This window comes from Phoxinus phoxinus (genome assembly GCF_949152265.1).
Source record: "Phoxinus phoxinus genome assembly, chromosome: 2".
NCBI lineage: Eukaryota > Metazoa > Chordata > Actinopteri > Cypriniformes > Leuciscidae > Phoxinus > Phoxinus phoxinus.
Window position 1 is genome coordinate 48,068,191 of NC_136877.1, and position 22,373 is coordinate 48,090,563.

The window sequence follows — 22,373 nt, forward strand, 5'->3', positions numbered from 1 at the left end:
GAGAGAGAGAGAGAGAGAGAGAGAGAGAACAGAAGAGGGGGAGGGAATAGAGGAATGAGAGGGGTGGGTGTGAGGACATGAAGAGAAGGAGGGATTTTGAGTGATCGGAAAAGAAGGAGGGTTGTGAGTGACAGAGAGGGAGGGCAGAGAGGCTTTACAATGAGATGGAAAGAGAGAATGAGGGAGTAAAGCAAAGCATGTTGCCAGTGTTGGCTCCGTAACTCACTGTGCGCGGGGACGGGAGGGAGAGCAAAAAACAGAGAGACGGAGAGTCACACATTCACACACTCTCTCAATCACTCTCACGCACACACACACATAAACTCTTTCAGAGGTGCCTTGCTGAGGAGACTCTGTTACGCTCGCCTGCAGGGGCGAGAATACTTTCAGCTGGGAAAACTGGGTTAACACACAAAACCGGAGTGCTAGGACACCAGGGGACCTTCTTCAAGCGGGACCTGTACAGCATGTGAAGCTGGACGAACACATATGTGCAGCATCTATCCTTAACATTCCTCCATTTCATCCCTCTCTCTCTCTCTCTCCCAGTGGTGTGAAGGACACGGAGCTACGGGTTCCTGGTTGCCTTACGGGAGTCTGGGGGAGGCTTGGTGCTCCCCTCCGCTCTCCTGCGCTCGCACTCGTTCATGAATGTCACCTCTGCCGGAAGAAGCCGCTGGAATTTACAAACACTCTCTCGGGAGCTTGGGAAGAGGGAGCAAAGGGGAATGTCAGAAGGGAGAGAACTTCCGATTCCTTTCATCCTCATCTATCTGATCTGCCACAGACACAAGGTCCAGGGTTGACGACACCAGTTTTTGACTTTTACTCAGCGTGTCGTCTGTCGTTGCTTTTCCAGTCGTAGAGTCATGGACGCGATACTTCGAAATCAGGTAATGGAGTTTCACTAAGATCGTCTCAGGATATCGTTCCTTTTCTCCGTGGGATCTGTATTTCTTTTCATGCATCCCTCTGTTTTACGGGGATCCCGCTGATATGTGGAACCGTACGGTTGATGGCTTTTTTTCTGAACTCTCAGAATGATTTCTGATCCAGGTGATTTCTAATCATCAATCCCAAACTAAACTGCTGAAGGGCAGTGAGAGGCAAGGGGTTCTGGGAGCTCGGATCTGCAGGGAATGGTGCTGTTGTGATGTCTCGCTTTTTTCCCAGAATTCCAGTACGACTCCATGGATCATCCGCTGCCACTTTTCCAGTCCGTATGCCGTGCAACGAGACCTGAAATACATCAAACATTCCCGGCAACGACAGCTGCCGTTCATCGGAATCACAGCACCAGGACTTTTGCGTTCCGGGGACTATTTTGAGAGTCAAAGTAACTAAGTTTATTGTGAACTTCACAAGTGTTTCGCCTCTTTTTGTTCCCGCATCCTGCAAGTTGTGACGCATTCTGACCTGGGTTATAGTGGGAGACCGAACACCTGCCGTCTCCTCCACGTGGCCCTGGGTGATCGGACAGGTGGGCGGCCCACTGTGAGCGGGGCACAGCAAAATGGCTGCCCTCGCCAGCTCGCTGATCCGACAGCGCAGGGAAGTCAAGGACCCGCAGGCCAACCGGCAGGTCTCCAACAAACGCAAGCCTTGTCCCAAGACCAACAAGTCGCTCTGCCAGAAACAGATCCTCATCCTCATCTCCAAAGTCCGGCTTTGCAGCAGCCGAGGAAGAAAGGTGGAAAAGAGACCCGGTGAGTTGTCCAAAACACCCTAAAACCAATCTTCGAATCGGCCAAGTTCTGCTCAAATAGTGAGGGTGGCATTAGCAAAGCATGACATAGACTTATATAAGAAGTAATGATGTGTTGACTAATGAAATATTGGTTTTGAAGGACATCTGAGATCATGGTAGTTCACTAATGAGATAGGCGACATACTATACCGTCAGTTAAAGGAATAGTTCACTTAAAAATTTAAATTATGTAATTTACTCACCCTCAAGTTGATTCAAAACTGTATGCATTTCTCTCTCCTGCTGAAAACAAAAGAAGATATTTTGAAGAATGTCAGTAACCAAACAGATGATGGACCTCAATGACTTCCATTGTATTTTTTCCCTACTATTCATATCCATACAGGTTTGAAACAACTTGAGGGTGAGTAAATGTTAACAAAATTTAAATTTTAAGTGAGCTTTTCCTTTAAGGGCCTTTGTTGACTGTTCAGAAAGTAAGGATTGATCAGAACTAAACCGATTGGGTTTACTAAACCTTGCTGTTTGCATGACATTTACCAAATTTAATAAATCATTTACTCACCATCATGTCATTGTTTGGCTTTCTTTTGTCTGTGGAACACATTTTTGTGTGTGTGTGTGCATTCAATGAAAGTCTGTGGGGCTCAATGTTGTTCTGAACCCCATTAACTTTCACTGTGGTTCAAAATATCTAACAGAAGAAAGTAAGTCATACAGGTTTGCAGCGAATTGAGGGTGAGTACATGTTTCATGTTTGGCTGAACTGTCACTTTAAGAATGGACATTTCCACTGTGTGTCACAGTGTGTGTGATTGAATGTTATCCTTGAGACTTTGAAGGTTGACTCGTCTAGTCTCCACTGAAGAGCGTTTGCTGATATAGTGAGTCTGGGATCCAGAGCTTTGTAATCGTTCTGATCATTTCGCTGCATGTCTCTGTTCTGCTTTTGACAACACCTGTTAATTTACGAGCATCCCGATACACGCCGACATAAAAACGTCACGGCCTCATTTACGATGAGCGGTTCCAGTCTTTCCCTCCCCTCTGTCGCTCTGTCTTAGAGACCATGTGTTTGCATGTGTCTTTGTGTGGGGGTCATATGTTTACATAATTAACCCCCAATGAGACATTTACCCTCTCTGAGTAAGTCACTACACTGAAGAGGCTTGTGGCTTTTATTTTGAGATATCATGAGAGAACAGATGTGAAACAGAATCACATCTGACAGTTTTTGTGTGTTTCTTAATCTTTCCTGAGGGATCATGATGCAGTTTGCACTTTGCAAAGACCCTTTTACCCCTTTATTCATAAAACAAAAGCAAAATTTAGATTTGCGCTATGGAAACACGCACTGTAGAGTTTGAACAAGTGGACAATTGCTAAATTGACATTTACATATTTTAATTTATCAGATGTTTTTTCCAAAGTTACTATCCCACGGTTTTTTGTCTTTTAAGAGCCACAATATTAAGTATAAGCTACATTCGTAGAAAATCTGGAGCACAAGTGAAATACAGAAATTATGATTTTGTATATGGCTGAATGAATGATTTCGCAGCATGTATTTGATTTTGTGTCATTTTAGTATCATTCACATACTATTAGTTTTATATGTTTTGACTTAGATTTTAGGTTTACATTCGATTTTTGTATATTACAATTGTTTTTTTTATTGTTTATATGGTTTTTAATTTGTAATTCAGTTTTAGTTTTTATTTTGGTATTAAAGGTACACTATGTAACTTTTATTTGTTCAAGATGAATGAAATTTAAATAATGAGTCAATTCATCGTCAATCCTTCTTCCGAAACGCGTTTTTGTCATATGGTATCCCTATAATAAGTGTTTATATTTAAGACATGCTGGGATGGTTTTTGCGGGAAATTGCATACATGCGTCACTCGCGCGTGTGTGTCTCGTCACATCTGTAAATATAGAGAAGTTTGACGCGTGTCTGGTGTGAGAGTGACAGAGGTTAGTTTTACGAGTGAGAAAGGTTGACATTGAGCCGTTAAATCTCCAGCCTCCGGAGAATCACTCGATTAAACAAACGCCGAACAGAGGAGAGTCTGCGGGAGAAAAGAGAACGAGACAGAGCTCGTAATAAAACAAGAATCAACATTGATTGGCTTTCGGAGATTGCGAGAACTGAAGGATTTGAAATCTTGTAAAAGCGACGCAGAGATGATGATGTTATTATTACTCAACTGAAGAGCAAAGTATTTTATTGAACAGATAAATTGCCATTTGTATCTCTCTAGAGTTCACTCTAAAGCATTATCTATTGTGAAGATCACTTCATTATGGTTGTTGTATCGCTGGGCTGGAATTTATTTTCGAGGAAATATCGTGTGTATTAATGTGTAAATATACAGTAACGTCTTTAGCTCGTCAGCTTGAGATCATTCCCATCTAAACTGGTTATATCTCTGAAGCCTACAGTGAATGTTTTATGAGCCGAATAATCATATTCATCAGCACAGTCACACAGAGACGAAGCACAACCAAAACAATGTTCTTCTGCAAAACAATCCATTCGGTTTTGTTTTTTAACTGCTAGATTTTATTAGTAACAATTGTTTTAATGTTTTACTTTTAGTTTCAGTTATAATAATAACAACGCTGATTTAACCTCATGACCCCTCTGGCTTTCTGGTTAAAATATGGGAAGGATTTCATCAAAGTAAATGGGTAATTAATTTAAAAAAATACACTTTATTTTTAATGCAAAGTACTGTAGCTTGCATGGCCTGAAGGAACATTAAAGGCAATTTTAAAATAGAACAGTGAGCTTCCCATGGCACATTTCAAACAGAGCTAGTAATGGTTTGAAGAACTGCCTAGGAATATTTGCCTTTGTGCTTAGCTTGCTTATTTAGAAGTACAGGGGAGACCTGGCTAGTATTTCTCGCTAAGCTTAATTTTGGATTAGATTATAGACTAGACCCATTGGCATGGGGTACATGTACCTTGGGAGGTACTTAAGCAGGTTGCAGGAAATACTTGAAAATCAATGGGAAATATATATATATATTCTTTTTTTTTTTCTTTTTTTTTTTCTTCTGTTCTTAGAAAGTAATGAATATGCATTAAGCCATTCACTTGTTAAAATCACAAGATTATTTTATATAATATATTATATATATTGTATAAAATAAAATAAAAATATTATACTGATGGCATTTTGTGTTTATATATAATAAGAGAAGTTGGAAAACACCGACTTCTCTCAAGCCTGGACCCATAAAGTACAGTATATTCATTCAGTCATTCACAAATCTGCTCTCTTGAGGGTCCCATCCTTCCTTAGGGCCCGCATGTGCGTGTGTGTGTGCGTGTGTGTGTGTGTGTGTGGGGGGGGGGGGGGGGACATTATGACACGTGTATCTCAAGTAAATCACAGTAATTGTCATGGAAACCACACTCCCGTAACGCGGCATCTGCTGCCGCAAAGTGCCTCATGCCAAGCGGTAATCACATCTATGAGAAATGGTGGCGGTTGGTGGTATTTGGCGCAGTAAAGGAAGAAATGTTTTCTGTCAGTTTGGGCTGGTATGTACAGTTCGGCCGGTTGCAGTAAAGCTCACATCTTGTGCTTCTGTTGTGATAACGGTGACTGGATGATTTCGCCTGCCTTTTGATGGAGAGGATCAGAGAGAGAGAGAGCACTTCTACAGCGTAGCCTCCTCTAAAGCACAGTTTCACCTGTCAGCACTAAACCACCCGTACTTCATGAGTGCTGTCTACTTCTGTAGTTCCCTTTCCTTGTCTGATTCTGAATAAGAGCATCTTACACAAACATCCTTACTTTTTATTTCTGCTGTCTTATTCTATCTGTCATGCCTTGACCACTAAATAAAGTTTCTCTAGTAATTAGCTGTTGAAATGAAATCTTGTGGCTTAGAGGAATGTTTGTTGTTTTCAGTACAAGGGGTCAAATTGATGGACATTTTTACATGTATATCAGTTACTGTGGAACATTTCTTTTGCCAATTTGCCAAATAATGCACTTTAAGAGTTACTTTAAGATAACTTTTTCGTTACTGTAGTAAGTATAGAAATAGAGTAAGTGGGACATTACAAACAGTATTTACTCTCACCGGCCACTTTATTACTGTAGGTACATCTGTTCAACTGCTCATTAATGCAAATATCTAGACAGCTGATCACATGGCAGCAACTCAATGCATTTTGGCATGTAGCTATGATCAAGACAACAGAAAGAAGTTCAAACTAAGCATCTGAATGGAGGAGGAAGCTTTTAAGAGACTTTGAATGCGGCGTGGTAGTTGGTGCCAGACGGTCTGGGTATTTCAGAAACTGCTGATCTACTGGGACTTTCACACACAACCATCTCTAGGATTTACAGAGAATGGCACAAAAAAGGAGATATCCAGCGAGCGAGAGTTCTGTGGGAGAAAAAGCCTTGTTGATGCCAGAGGTCAGAGGAGAATAATTGGTTCAAGGTGAAAGAAAGGCAACAGTAAATCAAATAAGCACTCGTTACAACCGAGACCTGAAAAAGAGCATCTTTGAACACAGAAAATCATCTCTGAACACAGAAGAGCATCTCTGAACACTGAAGAACACCTCTGAACACAGAAGAGCATCTCTGAACACAGAAGAGCATATCTGAACACAGAAGAGCATCTCTGAACACAGAAGAGCATATCTGAACACAGAAGAGCATCTCTGAACACTGAAGAGCATCTCTGAACACTGAAGAGCATCTCTGAACACAGAAGAGCATCTCTGAACACAGAAGAGCATCTCTGAACACTGAAGAGCATCTCTGAACACAGAAGAGCATCTCTGAACACAGATGAGCATCTCTGAACACAGAAGAGCATCTCTGAACACAGAAGAGCATCTCTGAACACAGAAGAGCATCTCTGAACACAGAAGAGCATCTCTGAACACTGAAGAGCATCTCTGAACACAGAAGAGCATCTCTGAACACAGAAGAGCATCTCTGAACACAGAAGAGCATCTCTGAACACTGAAGAGCATCTCTGAACACAGAAGAGCATATCTGAACACAGAAGAGCATCTCTGAACACAGAAGAGCATCTCTGAACACAGATGAGCATCTCTGAACACAGAAGAGCATATCTGAACACAGAAGAGCATCTCTGAACACATCTCTGAACACATCTCTGAACACATCTCTGAACACAGAAGAGCATATCTGAACACTGAAGAGCATCTCTGAACACATCTCTGAACACAGAAGAGCATCTCTGAACACATCTCTGAACACAGAAGATCATCTCTGAACACTGAAGAGCATCTCTGAACATTGAAGAGCATCTCTGAACACAGAAGAGCATCTCTGAACACAGAAGAGCATCTCTGAACACATCTCTGAACACAGAAGAGCATCTCTGAACACAGAAGAGCATCTCTGAACACAGAAGAGCATCTCTGAACACATCTCTGAACACAGAAGAGCATCTCTGAACACAGAAGAGCATCTCTGAACACAGAAGAGCATCTCTGAACACAGAAGATCATCTCTGAACACTGAAGAGCATCTCTGAACATTGAAGAGCATCTCTGAACACAGAAGAGCATCTCTGAACACAGAAGAGCATCTCTGAACACTGAAGATCATCTCTGAACACAGAAGAGCATCTCTGAACACAGAAGAGCATCTCTGAACACAGAAGAGCATCTCTGAACACTGAAGATCATCTCTGAACACTGAAGAGCATCTCTTAACACTGAAGATCATCTCTGAACACAGAAGATCATCTCTGAACACTGAAGAGCATCTCTGAACACAGAAGAGCATCTCTGAACACAGAAGAGCATCTCTGAACACTGAAGAGCATCTCTGAACACAGAAGATCATCTCTGAACACAGAAGAGCATCTCTGAACACAGAAGAGCATCTCTGAACACTGAAGAGCATCTCTGAACACTGAAGATCATCTCTGAACACAGAAGAGCATCTCTGAACACTGAAGAGCATCTCTGAACACAGAAGAGCATCTCTGAACACAGAAGAGCATCTCTGAACACAGAAGAGCATCTCTGAACACTGAAGAGCATCTCTGAACACAGAAGAGCATATCTGAACACAGAAGAGCATCTCTGAACACAGAAGAGCATCTCTGAACACAGATGAGCATCTCTGAACACAGAAGAGCATATCTGAACACAGAAGAGCATCTCTGAACACATCTCTGAACACATCTCTGAACACATCTCTGAACACAGAAGAGCATATCTGAACACTGAAGAGCATCTCTGAACACATCTCTGAACACAGAAGAGCATCTCTGAACACATCTCTGAACACAGAAGAGCATCTCTGAACACAGAAGATCATCTCTGAACACTGAAGAGCATCTCTGAACATTGAAGAGCATCTCTGAACACAGAAGAGCATCTCTGAACACAGAAGAGCATCTCTGAACACATCTCTGAACACAGAAGAGCATCTCTGAACACAGAAGAGCATCTCTGAACACAGAAGAGCATCTCTGAACACATCTCTGAACACAGAAGAGCATCTCTGAACACAGAAGAGCATCTCTGAACACAGAAGAGCATCTCTGAACACAGAAGAGCATCTCTGAACACAGAAGAGCATCTCTGAACACAGAAGATCATCTCTGAACACTGAAGAGCATCTCTGAACATTGAAGAGCATCTCTGAACACAGAAGAGCATCTCTGAACACAGAAGAGCATCTCTGAACACTGAAGATCATCTCTGAACACAGAAGAGCATCTCTGAACACAGAAGAGCATCTCTGAACACAGAAGAGCATCTCTGAACACTGAAGATCATCTCTGAACACTGAAGAGCATCTCTGAACACTGAAGATCATCTCTGAACACAGAAGATCATCTCTGAACACTGAAGAGCATCTCTGAACACAGAAGAGCATCTCTGAACACAGAAGAGCATCTCTGAACACTGAAGAGCATCTCTGAACACAGAAGATCATCTCTGAACACAGAAGAGCATCTCTGAACACAGAAGAGCATCTCTGAACACTGAAGAGCATCTCTGAACACTGAAGATCATCTCTGAACACAGAAGAGCGTCTCTGAACACAGAAGAGCATCTCTGAACACAGAAGATCATCTCTGAACACAGAAGAGCATCTCTGAACACAGAAGAGCATCTCTGAACACAGAAGAGCATCTCTGAACACTGAAGAGCATCTCTGAGCACAGAAGAGCATCTCTGAACACAGAAGAGCATCTCTGAACACAGAAGAGCATCTCTGAACACAGAAGAGCATCTCTGAACACAGAAGATCATCTCTGAACACTGAAGAGCATCTCTGAACACAGAAGAGCATCTCTGAACACAGAACATCATCTCTGAACACAGAAGAGCATCTCTGAACACAGAAGAGCATCTCTGAACACTGAAGAGCATCTCTGAGCACAGAAGAGCATCTCTGAACACAGAAGAGCATCTCTGAACACAGAAGAGCATCTCTGAACACAGAAGAGCATCTCTGAACACAGAACATCATCTCTGAACACTGAAGAGCATCTCTGAACACAGAAGAGCATCTCTGAACACAGAAGAGCATCTCTGAACACTGAAGAGCATCTCTGAACACAGAAGAGCATCTCTGAACACAGAACATCATCTCTGAACACTGAAGAGCATCTCTGAACACAGAAGAGCATCTCTGAACACAGAACATCATCTCTGAACACAGAAGAGCATCTCTGAACACAGAAGAGCATCTCTGAACACAGAAGAGCATCTCTGAACACAGAACATCATCTCTGAACACAGAAGATCATCTCTGAACACAGAAGAGCATCTCTGAACACAGAAGAGCATCTCTGAACACAGAACATCATCTCTGAACACTGAAGAGCATCTCTGAACACAGAAGAGCATCTCTGAACACTGAAGAGCATCTCTGAACACAGAAGAGCATCTCTGAACACAGAGGAGCATCTCTGAACACAGAAGAGCATCTCTGAACACAGAAGAGCATATCTGAACACAGAAGATCATCTCTGAACACAGGAGATCATCTCTGAACACAGAAGATCATCTCTGAACACAGAAGAGCATCTCTGAACACAGGAGATCATCTCTGAACACAGGAGATCATCTCTGAACACAGAAGATCATCTCTGAACACAGAAGATCATCTCTGAACACTGAAGAGCATCTCTGAACACTGAAGAGCATCTCTGAACACAGAAGAGCATCTCTGAACACAGAAGAGCATATCTGAACACACAACACGTCAAATCTTGAAGCAGACGAACTACATCAGAAGACACACCGGTGACACTCCTGTCCGCTGAGAAACTGAGGCTACGATTCACACGGGACACCAAAACTGGACAATTGGAGATTGGAAAAATGTTGCCTCGTCTGATGATTCTCGATTTCTGCTGCGACATTCAGACAGACAGACAGACAGATAGACCGACCGACAGAAAGACAGACAGACAGACAGATAGATAGATAGATAGATAGATAGATAGATAGATAGATAGATAGATAGATAGATAGATAGATAGATAGATAGATAGATAGATAGATAGATAGATAGATAGATCGCCATTTAACAAGGTCATCCACACACACACACACACACACACACACACACACACACACACACACACACACACACACTCACACTCACACACACACACACACACACACACACACACACACACACACAGCTTGAGCTGTGAGTTCATTTGTCACTTTTCAATAGTGAATGGGATTTTAATCAGGAAACTGTAATGATGCAAAGTGTCTTAATCAGAGACTCATCACACACACACACACACACACACACACACACACACACACACACACACACACACACACACACACACACACACACACACACACACACACACACACACACACACATTCTTCGCCCACAGGACAAGGTAAGCATGATGCTTTTGTAAAGATTATCCTTTTTAGCTCAAGCGTGTGTGTGTGTGTGTGTGTTAGGGGACAGGAGGACAACTAGCAATTGATAAGGGATATTTGTATGCGTTGCGGTGTTTGCAGATCGTTGGAGCACTTCATTGTTACTGGGTGATTCATTCGTCCACACAGTCTGCCTCTTATTAACACCCTCTGATTCATCAATAACACTCTCCTGTCCCGCTCTCCTCTTTTCATTCATCGCTTTTCCAACACTCTCCATTACAATTCCTAATCTCACCCAGGACTGGTGCCACACTCTCCCTATTTCTCATTATCTTAGTGTGTAGCATCTCTTCTTATTGTGTGCCTGTCCTCTTGTTCATGCTCTCCTGTGTTTTCTCTCCGCTTTCTTTCAAGTGTAAAGTTGTAATGATGTCGACTGGGTAGGGCCGTTTGTCTTGTGTTGACAGTGGCACAGACAGTCATTGTGAGTGTATAATGGGGACGTTGCCTGCACTGCTTCTGTGCTATTGTCCTGGTGTTATGGGGCAACTGTAGCCTTCAAGCTCATTACAGTGTGTGTGTGTGTGTGTGTGTGTGTGTGTGTGTGTACCTTCTTAACTATATTGGGGACACATTTGTACCCAGAAGTGACCAAAAACTGACAAAATCTCCAAAAACCTCCCTTTAGGGACATCCTCATTTGTAAATCTGGTTAAAAAAAAAAAAATGTAAAAATGCAGAAAGTTTTGTGTGATGGGTGGGTTTAGGGGTAGGGTTAGTGTGAATATGCATATGCTATTGCTTGCTTCTGCTTCTGCTTCTTCTTCAGATTTCTTTTGATCTGGAGATGTACTTTTTCAAAAGATGCCTAATAGCGTCCTCTACCGTGTAACAGAGAAAACACGGAAAGCCGGAAAATTAAAGCAATGACCGGAAAATAGTTAAATAATTCCCGCCCAAGGTATACGCAGAATAAAGGGATGAGGCCTGGTTGAGTTAGTTAGTAGTGTGTTGAAACTTGCAGTTAAGGTAAGGGGCGTGGCATTTCCCAAACACACTCTAATCACTTGACCAATCACAAGTCAAGTCAAGTCACCTTCATTTATATAGCGCTTTTAGCAATATAGATTATTTCAAAGCAGCTTTACAGTGATAATAGGAAATTAAAGTAACAGAGATTGTTTTGGCTTTACAGCAGCTCTAGAATAAAGTAATTGTCCAGCTAAAGTTAGATTTGAGTGATTCACTTCCGTCGCAACGATCATTAGTTATTACTAACTTAGGGTCCGCTAACACGACACCGTTCTAACAGAAAACCCTTAACGCAATCCGGCCGCTCATCTGCACAAAACAGTTCCTGGTGGCTCGGGAACGCAAACCATGAAACAAGTTCCAAGGTACAAGCCTTAAAAAAATATAATATAGAATTTTTTTGTCACTTCCACATAGCCTCGTGAACCGGAATTATCCCGACAACTTTTATCTGTACAGAGGTAAAGGGAAGGAGGCCTTCACAGAGACTAGTTGACACTTCAGGACTGCGTTGGCGTCGTGTCCTGGCGCTGGTCCTTCATCAGATCTGGATCCGGCGGACTGCGGTGAACCTCGGGATAAACAGAGAGACTTATATTAGCATAGACGCCATTCTTCTTATGATGTAACGAGTACATCAGGATTTATGGGAAGTGTTCCCGGTCCCGGCTGATCTAAACTATGCAGCCTAACATTGAGTTATAGAAGTCTATAATGTGTTATGAGTTTTGAGATCGCAGTAGACGTGAAGGACTATAATGCGTTAAGAGCTCGCTCAAGTACTGCGGAGCTAAACCATTTAGTGCTTTGTAAGTAATCAGCAATATTTTAAAATGTATACAATATTTAATAGGGAGCCAATGCAGAGTTGATAGAACGGGGCTAATATGGTCATACTTCCTGGTTCTGGTAAGAACTCGAGCTGTGGCGTTTTGGACCAGCTGGAGTTTGTTTATTAAGCGTGCAGGGCAACCACCCAGTAGAGCATTACAATAATCTAGCCTTCATGTCATGAACGCATGAACCAATTCATACTGATACTAATTCATAATGAACTAATGTGTTGTGCACAACACAACACACTGGTACAGCCGACCAATCAGAGCACACTGTGCAATGAGAAGGAGGAGCTTCAAAGAGACAGGAACTAAACGGAGCTTTACTGACAGACTGGGAAAAGAGGAGAATATGTGAAAAATAATGTTTTCTGAACATTTAACCTATTCTAGTAGACCCCAAAAAGAGATTAACATGAACTAGCAATCAACAAAACAATCAAAATGATCAATACTTCTACTAAACAATTTTAACATGTAACATAATTCAATGTAAAAATAGAGCATAATTATCTAAATTGTACACATGATTAAAGGAAGTTTACAAATGCAAACAATCAAAACAGAATTTTTCAAAGGCTGAAATGCACCATATAATATGCCACGTTTTTCACCGAACCGAAGCAAAAGTAGGCTCCTACAGTAGATTTATTGTAAAGTCTTACCATATTAATAAACCAGTGACTTCAGTGAATTTACACTGTCACAAATCTAAAATCTCCCGTGAGGGTTGTGATAAAAGAATGATATGATGACAGACCTTCATAAAAGGACTCTAATATGACATAACGTATAGCCTATAGTGTGGGTTTATGGGATTTAGTGGTGTTTTATTGAATAGTGCTGTTAAATCTGTTATTGGAGCATGTATAAATGTTAATGCTGGCCTGAAACTCTACAACATCCATCATAAGCTCTGCTGTTTGATAGATAGTGTTTCCTCCTCCTCCTTATTTCTTTCTGTCTCTGTGTTTTCCATCCCAGGATAGCGGTAGGTCACTGCCTAGCGCTGTTTTATATTGATTGAGTGCTAGATGTTTTTATCAGGTGCATGTAAATTAAACAGGAGAACTAGAGTCTGGGTGACCTCCGTGCTTCTCATGAAAACATGTTTGTTGTAGTTATTAAAAATGTGTTTTTTGGTTATTTATTGTAGTAAATTGAGTTTACCCATTACCCATAATCTTAATAATGTCCTAGCGAGTCATAGTTTTAAAGGGAGTAATTCTGTCATAATTTGCTCACCGCAAATTTAATCCAAATTTGTATGACTGACTTTCTTTTGTGAAACACAAAATAAGATATTTTGAGTAAACTGTTTAATGAAATCCGATAGGGTTTAAAAAGCATGGAAAAAAATATTTCTCATCATATTATCTTATTTTGTGTTCTGCAAAAGAAAGAAAGTAATGCAGACATAATTTACATTTTTGGATGAAATATCCCTTTTACAGAATAATAAATGATTTTTGGACAGAGATCAGCTAAACTGGTCAATGAAGGCAACCGAGAGCCTCATCAATTAAAAAACAACAAATGCTGGAAATGTTAGTCAGCATGGCAGCTCTGCACCATATGGTGGGTATAATTTCTTTATATTTCACATTTTTTGGAATAGAGGATTCAAAAAGGAATGTTAGTAATAAGTATGGCAAGTCAGCCAAAATATTTCAGTTCAATCAGTAAAGGCAACATTGTAAAAAAAAAAAAAAAAAGTAAAAAAAAAGGTACATTTACGGTAAAAACCGGCAGCTGTGGTTGCCAGAAATTTTCTGTAAAAAATACGGTAGCAACATTTTAGGTTTTACAGATTTAACTTAAATTTACAATAAAAAAATATATTTCATTATCTGTTATAATGTTAATTTACTGACCACATGAAACACGAAATATCTGCTTTGTATTATTGTGATACACTGCTAATCCCCTATCACAGTGGTGATGAGAGTCACATGATGAGTCAAAGCGCCTCACAAGAAGGTTTTCCACCAGCTGATTATGTTAATACTAATATAGAAGCTGCACAGTGTCATTTACACAAGCACTAAACAACATCAAGGTAACACAAATGAAATTTAAAAAATGCAATAAACATTAATTTAACAACATTAAATGTAACATTAAAACCCTAATCTACATAACAGAAAAAACTAAGAAAAACTATCAAGAAACATTGTTAATTCAACAAAAATACATCAAATGTGAAGTGTCACACAGAGAATTGTGGGAATGTCAATTAAATTTTTTTCACTGTAAATTATATACAATGACCTGTTCTTTTTCAATTCCAAAAACTGTAAATTTAACAGTATTTTACTGTAAAATTACATTAAATGTACGGTTAAATCTATCACAGTTATTTACCGTATACAGTACGGAAAATTTCTGTTAACCAATTAACAATACATTTTTTTTGCATTTTTACAGTCTTTTAAAATTACAATATTTTTTTCTGCCACTTTTATTGATAGGACAGTCAAGATTTTGCACAGAAGCATCACAGATGAACATATGTACAGTTTCACGGTACATGTACACGACAACGACGTACTAAAAACATATATGTTTTTCATGTATAGACGACAACGTTGTCAAAACAATCCTGTATTATTCATACCAGACCAGTTGATGGCGATGTCACTTTGTAAAGAAACACTACGCGACTATAGACTGAACGCGTACGCATGTGCACGACGTCACCGTTTTCACAAATTCACATTTTTGTAGCTTACACAGAGACAATAATGGTGTCGGTTTCAAAAACTTGCACTTTGAAACCCAAAAGTTTGCGTTTTCAGCCCTCCAAAACGCTGTTGTCGTGTTAATGAACGGCCAAACCGCATAAAGTTGACTGTATGTCTGTCAGGTGTTTTTGGCAAAATGTGGCACTTAGTCCAAGTGTGGTTAGTTTAGCAGTTACAGGTTAATGCCAGAAAACACATGAATGACATAATGCAAATATTTCCATTTTTCATGTGTGGGGGAAGGTCAAGATTATGGTGTTTCTTATAGTTGTTAAGAGTGGGTTAGATGTAAGCCTTGAAATCTCTGGCTGGGTAAACCATTATTGTGCTGGAGATAACCACATCAACTATTCAGCCAATCAGAGCTGTGTGTTCCTGGAGCTCTGAGACAGCCTCGTCTGTGCAAGAAGCTTGATGCATATTCCAGTGGGTACATTTGAAACAGTCTTTTAAGACTTAAACCCCTCCGGCAATATTATGTCGTTGGTTTTTTCATGCTTTGATATGCAGAGATTAACAACACAGGCTCTGTTTACACCTGGTATTAAGATGCGTTTTGGTCGATCGGATCACAAGGAGTTATACGAGGTCAAAACTACAAATAAACGGGGTCTAAAATGTTTTGAGTTTGTCCACTTTCGGCCACTTCCAGAGGGAGTCGAAAACACATTCGACCGGATTGTTTTCGTAGTGTAAACGCTCATGTGATCGAATGTGTTCAAACAGCCACAAAAGACCGTCTTCTCTCCGTCTACTGTCCTCATGCGTAACATTATGGGAAGCGGCTAGACAGACGGGATTTAAACTTTGTGACCAAAACGCATCTTAACATCATGTGTAAACGGGCCTCAGATGTTGATCTGAGAGTTGGGAGCATGAAAGGGATTCGTATGACGCCCGGATGTAGATGTAAGCAGGATCCGATATTCTCTCTTTTGTCGTAGGGACAGAGACACACTGCTGTTGTTATGTATGTGTGTTTTAGTTGGAGTAGTTCGTCGACTCTTAATGTGACCTCTGTGCTTTCCTGCCAGACTCGCAGAGGGACTGTAGAGGTCACGCAAGTAAACAGAAACACACAGAGAGCGTCTTCTTTTTATGGTAGTGTAACCCAACACAAGATGACCAACTTAACGAGGGAACAGGCATCAACAATTTAAAGCCTCTACAAACACACTGAGAGCACCTTCCTTTTGAGGAGGAGTGTAACCTAACCCGACATAAGAGAGAACAGTTGCACACACAACACAGGTGAAGGTTTGGAAAAGATGTAACCCAAGGTTTGGATCAGACCAACCGAAACATTCAGATTTGAATTGAGTGCCTTTTAAATTTCAAATCAGATTTCAAATTCTGTCGTCTTATATGCCCCTTGTCTCGCTAAAATGGTTTTCACTTGTTTTGTTGTTGTTGTTGTTGTTGTTGTTGTTGTTCTTGTTGTTCTTGTTGTTGTCCTCCTGTGCGACACAAAGGGTTTCTTAGGAAAAAGTCAAAGCTGCTCTTTTCTGTAAAAAAGGAAATGGATGTGCTTAAATATTTAGAATTACAAATATTTCGACAGGATTTGAACCTGTGTCTCCCACATGTCTAAATGAAAACGGCATCGCTTGACTAACACTTTCTCACACGTTTAATAAAGTAGTTGTAGGTTGTTGTTGTTACGGTATATTGACTTGCCTTCACACAAATATAGATTCAAGCGCACAGGAAACCTGTTTAGCACCTTCCCATGAGCCCTCATTCCCCTTTTACACACACACACACACACACACACACACACACACACACACACACACACACACACACGATGCATTTAGAGCACGGCGTCCTTAAACAGAAATGTCATTGTGTTCCAGAGAGGTGTTGGGTTGTGGGGATTTGAGTCTCAGGTTAAATCCCTCTGTGGATCAAATATACAAGCGTAGACAGAAAGACACGCGCACATGCATACACACACTCACAGCGCCTCATACAAGGGAACTCGCATGTCGTACATTCCTCTAGAAGTTCACACCTGCTGCGCTGATTAATCCCAGTGTCTCGTGTGTGTGTGTGTGTGTGTGTGTGTGTGTGTGTGTGTGTGTGTGTGTGTGTGTGTGTGTGTGTGTGTGTGTGTGTGTGTGTGTGTGTGTGTGTGTGTGTGTGTGTGTGTGTGTGTGCGCGTGCATACTTCTGCTCACATTTCAATTGTACAAGGTAGGTTTGATAACAGGTGTGTTGGAGAAGACGAAAGACTTCTCTTGAGCTTACAGTATGTAACACACACACACACTCGCAAGCACACACACACACACACACACACACACACACACACACACACACACACACACACACACACACACACACACACACACACTCATAGCTAGCATATGTGTATTTGCGAGTTGTACTTTGCCAAGGTCATTTCTCTTCACTGTGACCCCTGTGTGCTCTTTTGTCTCTTGGATCAAAAATAAATAAGCAGACCACCATAAAGTTGACTTGCTAGTCAAGTCAAGTCAAGTCAAGAATATTTGTATAGCGCTTTTCACAATACAGATTGTATCAAAGCAGCTTCACAGTATTAAATTAAAATAATAATAAAACGTCCATGTTTGGTAATGCTAATCAATAGTAATATTGATTGATTCATTAAATTGAATATCCCCAATTGAGCAAGCCAAAGGCAACAGTGGCAAGGAAACGAAAAACTCCATCAGGTGACCTAATGGTGACCTAAAACTCCATCAGGTGACCTAATGGAGAAAAAAAAAACCTTGGGAGAACCCAGGCTCAGTCGGGGGCCAGTTCTCCTCTGGCGGTTATGAACTAGAGGCCGGATTTAACTGTAAGATTAAAACATTTATATGAATGCCTGGTTAAAGAGATGCGTCTTTAATCTAGTTTTGAACTGGGAGAGCGACTCTGAGCAACGAACAGTATCAGGAAGGCTATTCCAGAGTTTTGGAGCTAAATGTGAGAATGCTCTCCCTCCTTTGGTGGACTTAGATATCCTAGGTATAACCAAAAGCCTCGAATTTAGCGATCTTAAAGAGCGCGATGGATTATAGGGCGATAGAAGATCCGTTAAATAAACTGGAGCTAAGCCGTTTAGGGCTTTATAAGTCAGTAACAATACCTTATAATTAATACGGAACTTTATAGGTAACCAATGTAGTGATGATAAGATCGGTGTTATATGATCATATTTTCTTGATCTGGTAAGAACTCTAGCGGCTGCATTTTGGACTAACTGTAGCTTGTTTATTGAGGATGCAGGACAACCAGCTAATAGAGCATTACAGTAATCTAGTCTCGAGGTCATGAATGCATGAACTAACTTTTCTGCATCAGAAACTGATAGCATATTACGTAGCTTAGCAATGTTTCTAAGGTGGAAAAATGCCGTTTTTGTAACATATGAAATATGATTTTTAAAAGACAGGTCGCAGTCTAGTATGACACCCAGGTCTTTTACTGTAGAGGATAAAGTAGCAGGACATCCTACTATGTTAAAGTTGTATTGTGAGAGGTTTTGTGGGCGGTTTTTTGAACCGATGAGTAGTACCTCCGTCTTGTCTGGATTTAATAGAAGAAAATTACGCGTCATCCAATCTTTTATATCTTTAACACACTCTGTCAATTTTGATAATTTAGCGTTTTCATCCGGCCGTGATGAAATATATAATTGAGTGTCATCAGCATAACAATGGAAACTAATTCCATGTTTCCTTATAATATTTCCAAGTGGCAGCATATATATTGAGAATAATAGAGGGCCTAGCACAGATCCCTGCGGCACTCCATAGTTTACTGAAGTTATGATCGATTTTTTTCCATTTAAATAGACAAAATGGTAGCGGTCAGATAAGTATGATCTAAACCAGCTTAATGCTTGTCCTTGAACGCCAGTATAATTTTGTAGTCGATCTAAGAGTATTGTGTGATCTATAGTATCGAACGCAGCACTAAGATCAAGTAAAACTAGTATTGAGATACAGCCTTGGTCCGAAGCTAAAAGTAAATCATTAATGATTTTAACGAGCGCAGTTTCAGTGCTATGGTGCGGCCTGAATCCAGACTGAAACTTTTCATAGATGTCATTTTCTTGCAAAAAAGAGCACAGTTGAGCGGACACAACTTTTTCTAATATTTTAGACATAAATGGAAGATTTGAAATGGGTCTATAATTTGCTAGATTATGTGGGTCTAATTGTGGTTTCTTAATGAGTGGTTTTATAACTGCCAGTTTAAATGTTTTTGGAACGTGACCTAAAGATAGAGACGAGTTAATAATATTGAGTAGAGGCTCTTCCACTACAGGTAACACTTCTTTCAGTAGTTTAGTTGGTATAGGATCTAATAAGCACGTTGTTGTTTTAGATGAAGTGATAAGTTTATTTAGCTCTTTTTGTTCTATAGTTGTAAAGCGCTGTAATTGTTCTTGCGGGGTGATAATTGAGGCTGATTTATAAGGCGCGATTGAAGATTGAGTGTTTACAATTGTGGTTCTGATGCTTTCTATTTTCTCAGTGAAGAAGTTCATGAAATCATTACTGCTAAACTGTAACGGGATATTTTGGTCAGGTGACGTTTGTTTATTTATTAGTCTAGCCACGGTGGTAAATAAAAATCTTGGATTATTTTGGTTGTTTTCTATTAGTTTGCGGAGATGCTCAGCCCTTGCCGCTTTTAGGGCCTTTTTATAACGTGACATACTGTCTTTCCACGCGATTCTAAAGACCTCTAAATTAGTTTGTTTCCATTTACGCTCTAATTTACGGGTTTCTCTCTTTAGAACATGCGTAGTATTGTTGTACCATGGTGCTTTACTTTTCTCTCTGACCTTTTTTAATCTAATGGGTGCAACAATATCCAATGTTCTAGAGAGAATGGTGCTCATAGTGCTAGTTACTTCCTCTAATTCGTCTGTTTGTTTGGGTTCAGGCAGTAACTGAGACAAATCAGATAAGCAATTTGAGAAATTATCTATGGTGGATGGAAGGATTGTTCTGCCTGGTCGGTAACGCGGCGCAGTATGACATAGTACTGTAGTCCGTAATATACAAGTTACCAGGAAGTGGTCACTGACACCATCACTTTGTGGAATGATATCTATATCGGTTGGATCGGTTCCGTATGATATAATTAAATCGAGTGTATGATTAAGACGATGAGTTGGTCCGGTGACGTTTTGCTTGACCCCAAAGGAGTTTAATAAATCTGTAAACGCAGCCCCTAACGCATCATTTGAATTATCTACGTGTATGTTGAAATCTCCAACAATTAATGCTTTATCGACGTTGACCAATAGATCTGAGAGAAAATCTGCAAACTCTTTTAGGAAATCAGCGTAGGGCCCTGGCGGTCTATATACGGTAGCCAAGGCTAGAGATAATAGGGATTTTTTCCTTACATCTAAGAGCGTAACATTTAATACAAGTACTTCAAACGAATTAAATTTGTCACCTGTTTTCTGAGTAACATTAAGAATATCTCTATAGATTGTTGCAACACCGCCGCCACGACCAATCAGACGGGGCTCATGCTTATAACAGTATCCTGGTGGAGTGGACTCATTTAGACCGAAATAGTTATTTGGTTTAAGCCAGGTTTTAGTAAGGCAAAGTACATCGATGCTATTATCTGTGACTATTTCATTTACAATAACCGCCTTAGGTGTAAGCGATCTAATGTTCAGAAGACCTAGCTTTAGAAATTGTTTTTGTTCACTAATAGCGAGATTTTCTGTTTTAATAACAATTAGATTTTTCCTAGATCCTACAGTAGATTTATTATTTGATCTCACTAAACGAGGAATAGACACAGTTTCTATTAAATGTTCTACACTAGTATTTATATCAATTAATTTGCTAGTAAACTTTATGGCATTTTTTTCTAAAAATCTGTAGAAGAACGGAGATACTGGTAGTTTTTTGCTAGAACATTACCTGTTAACCTCTGGTGGTCTTCGTGTGGGGGTCAAAATTTACAGATTTTGAAATGAATGTACAATATTCTAGTTAGACGAGAAGTTAGACTAGTTATTCTAGTTTTTTATTTAATATTTTTGGGAGATTTTATGGTACTGAATTATATTTACGTGGTAGTTATAATACATTCATTCACTTTTTGAGCATAGACCTGAAAATGAAATGCCCAACTTAAACTGTGGTAAATCTTGAATGCTTTGGAGCACAGACTTAAGTTTGATCTCTTTTCAAAGACGACACTTGGTAAATTATTTCTGAAGGGAAAAAAGTTTTAAAAAGTGAACTTAAAGGGACAGTGTGTAGGAATTACTCCCATCTAGCGGTGAAATTGTATTTTGCATTCAAACGAATAGTGCTCTCTAGCTCCTCGCTTTTTCAAATGTGTGTTGCAACTGTTATGTACCCAGAAGCGATGACAACAATAGCCCTTCGTCGAGTTTAACTATACGTTACATGTTCTACTGTTATGCTGCCTATATAATGAATTACACAACCAAGCAATGAAAATAAAGCTTGTAATTTAGACCGTAACATTGACTTACCCGTCGAGAAGAAAGCAGTCAAGCCAGAGTCCCTTTCAAAGTCTTTCTCCTGCATTAGCTCTTTCCACCTGGGCAAAGCTATCCCGTTATTTACTCTCGGTTTTTGAATTCGCCGGTCACGTTTCCTTTTAAATTCAATTTTGGCATTTCTCCTGTGGCTCGGCATAAGTATCCTGAATTATGAAGTACCGTGCAGTGCAACCTTTTTTAAATTTACCGTGGCAGTGACACGCATTACGCCTCTCTCATTGTCCGCTTCAGCTGGTGTCAGTCACGTGACGCCGGCTCTGGACGAACACGCGTTGAGGTAGCCTAGTGCTTTTTGTCCCTCTCTGCTACTATAGTTTTTCAAGATGGAGGAACGAAATGGAAGCCTCCGTGGAGTTGCCTGTCCCAAGTAAATACAGATAAGAAATTCTTCACTTACGAGGATAAGTTGGATCATTGGGAGAGGTAATTGTACACCATTGAGGACATATTTATGAATAAAGACATTGATTTTAGTTAATAAAATACTTAAAAAACTAAACATTGTCCCTTTAAAAAAAAAGTAAACGAATTTTACGTTTATTGTTGACGTTTATGCACAAAAATACAATTTTAAATTTTTATATGAAATAAATATTTTCAAAAATAGTTTTACTCTAAAA

At 40.1% G+C, this 22,373-nt stretch overlaps 2 protein-coding genes across 2 annotated transcripts in view; one reads left to right on the top strand and one right to left on the bottom strand.

Annotated features, from left to right (window-relative positions):
• Nucleotides 1–22,373, bottom strand: part of LOC307012412 (calcium/calmodulin-dependent protein kinase II inhibitor 2-like) — a 428,881-nt gene that overhangs the window by 266,590 nt on the left and 139,918 nt on the right. The window lies entirely within an intron of this gene.
• fgf11a (fibroblast growth factor 11a) overlaps nt 167–22,373 on the top strand; it is a 79,609-nt gene continuing 57,402 nt past the window's right edge. The window contains exon 1 of the mRNA XM_079587215.1: nt 167–1,706. Coding sequence (XP_079443341.1) covers nt 1,514–1,706 — 193 coding nt within the window. The 5' untranslated portion in view covers nt 167–1,513. The remainder of the gene's footprint in view (nt 1,707–22,373) is intronic.